Raw genomic sequence first — 2,500 nt, 5'->3', positions numbered from 1 at the left:
CGCCCTCCGGGAAATAACTGCTTCTGCAGGAGAGAAATGTGTACACTTTTTAAATGTAATTGACGTAAGAATAAATAATTTTAGAAAATACTTTACCATGTAAAGATTTTATTTCCTATTCATTCATTTTTGTATGGATGAAACGATCAAGCCATTTTATGGAAATCAACGAGAATCTGATAATAGTAATGATAGTGATTTTGATAGTAACAATAGTCATATGATAATTGCGATGTTGATGATAATAAGAATAATAATGATAATTATAATCATAACAATAAGAGCAATAAGACTAATGATAATTATGACAATGTATGTTTATATATTACTCTGATTACATGTTTGCATATATGTATGTATACATACAAACATACATAAGACATATATATATATATATATATATATATATATATATATATATATATATATATATATATCAGGAGTGGCCAACCTTTTGTGAGATATGATCTACTTTTTCTAAAGTTACCCTGATGCGATCTACCAGCCTAAGGTTCAAACATAAATATTTGTATGTTGTTCAGACTTTACATCATTATAAATATAAGTATAACCTATTTCCAGAAAAAGATAAATATGATAATCCAAGTATCATGAGAACTTGGATATGCTATTGCAGCTATTTGCATGACAACTTCTGAAGGACGAATTATTGAGGTACAGTATTGTGCAGGCTTGTGATGGACCAGTCGATCGCGATCGCTGGTTTCCCTCCCCTGACACATATGAACACAAGCATAACATAGTAACATGCACACACACACACACACACACAAAAGAAAAAGAGAGGGAGAGAGAAAAAAAGAAAAGAAAAAGAAAATGAAAACAGCCACAAGATCCATTTCGGCTTATTATTCGTCTGAAGAGAAACGTATCGAAAACATATATATATATATATATGTATATATATATATATATATATATATATATATATATATATATATATATATATATATATATATATATATATATATATATATATATATATATATATATATATATGTATATTTATTTATATACAAATATGTGTGTATATACATATATATGTAAACATATATGTTATATATATACGTATATATAGAGAATTATGCCTTTTTGTAGTACATATATATCTATTTCTTTTATTTATTCATTATTATTTTTTTTGCAGCATCCCCGAAACCCCAAACAGTTTGATACACTTTGGTACATACCTTCAATCAATCGTATTATCTATTTATCTAATTCGGAAACAGAGCTCCCTCACTGTGAACATAAGATGTAAATCCTGATGCTACTTCCACTTTCTATATGAAGAACACTGAATGTAATGACAAAAAAATGCTTTGACTGAGTCTGAGAAATACATTTATAATTTTTCACAGTTTGGCGTAGCGAAAAAGAGTATATAAACCTTTATATTTGCAGGGCAGTCAAGTACATTTTTTCACTTTATTCGAAGCTTTTACTAAATTTTGCTTGTAGTTGAATATCATACCTGCATATGAAGTACTTTGCTAGTTTGCTGTTGACTTATTTTGTAAAACAAAGGATTTTTTTTTTCAAAACTTTTATGTCAATGCAAATTTCGATGAAAATCGTGTTTTGTAGTGACCATAATACAATATCAAACATTTAACAAAGTGTTTGTGTTTTCGGGGATGCTACAAAAAGGGCCTAATATATATATATATATATATATATATATATATATATATATATATATATATATATATATATATATATATATATATATATATATATATATATAAATATATGAATGTCTGCGTGTATACGTGCTTGTGTATATTCGGATACACACGATACGACTCAGTTGCAGAACGAAATGACCAGTGTCATCTAAGGCGGTGCTTGACCTTAAGACAAAAATCACGGTGTATATAAGGTCGCCTCCTTTACGCTGCCTCAGTATCATCTCCTATTCATGATGGTAAGAGCTCTTCGGCGGCGTGAATGTTGATTTCAATTCTTGCTAAAAGTTCGATGCCTGATCATCATTTCATGACCACGTCATTCAAGGAACGTCTTGTTGTTTTCAGAGACTGAGTGTGTTGGTGGCGTTGGGCTTGGTCGTCGGGTCGGCCTGCAGCAGCTGCCTCGGCGGAGGCTGTGGCGGAGGATCCTCTGGTGGCGTCAGCCGCTCCTACGCAGGACCCACCAATAGCTTCGGAGGAGGAGGAGGAGGAGGATCCTTCGGGGGAGGATCGTTTGGAGGCGGATCCTTCGGGGGAGGATCCTTTGGAGGTGGTTCGTTCGGAGGAGGTTCTGGAGGCGGCGGTGGAGGAGGAATAAGTACCAGTTATGGAGGACCAAGCAATAACTTCGGTGGAGGAGGAGGTGGCGGTGGGTCCTTTGGGGGAGGTGGATCCTTCGGAGGAGGATCTTTCGGAGGTGGTGGCGGATCCTTCGGTGGTGGGTCCTCTGGAGGAGTAAGTACAAGTTACAGCGGACCAAGGAATAACTTTGGAGGAGGAGGAAGCGG

The 2,500-nt window shown here is 34.3% G+C and overlaps 1 protein-coding gene and 1 long non-coding RNA gene across 2 annotated transcripts in view; both read right to left on the bottom strand.

Moving 5' to 3' along the window:
• The window catches only part of LOC138867168 (uncharacterized), a 1,450-nt gene extending 1,446 nt beyond the window's left edge, over positions 1-4 (bottom strand). Inside the window, exon 1 of the long non-coding RNA XR_011399719.1 lies at positions 1-4. This exon is cut by the window's left edge and continues 569 nt beyond it. This is a non-coding gene — a long non-coding RNA (uncharacterized lncRNA).
• Positions 5-2,012: 2,008 nt separating this feature from the next.
• Positions 2,013-2,500, bottom strand: part of LOC138867050 (sericin-2-like) — a 1,134-nt gene continuing 646 nt past the window's right edge. The window contains exon 2 of the mRNA XM_070141475.1: positions 2,013-2,479. Within this exon, the coding sequence (XP_069997576.1) occupies positions 2,013-2,479 (467 nt within the window). The remainder of the gene's footprint in view (positions 2,480-2,500) is intronic.

Source organism: Penaeus vannamei, chromosome 28 (assembly GCF_042767895.1).
Source record: "Penaeus vannamei isolate JL-2024 chromosome 28, ASM4276789v1, whole genome shotgun sequence".
Lineage (NCBI taxonomy): Eukaryota > Metazoa > Arthropoda > Malacostraca > Decapoda > Penaeidae > Penaeus > Penaeus vannamei.
Note: the sequence above shows the minus strand (reverse complement) of the source record. Positions and strands in the feature narration are given on the sequence as shown.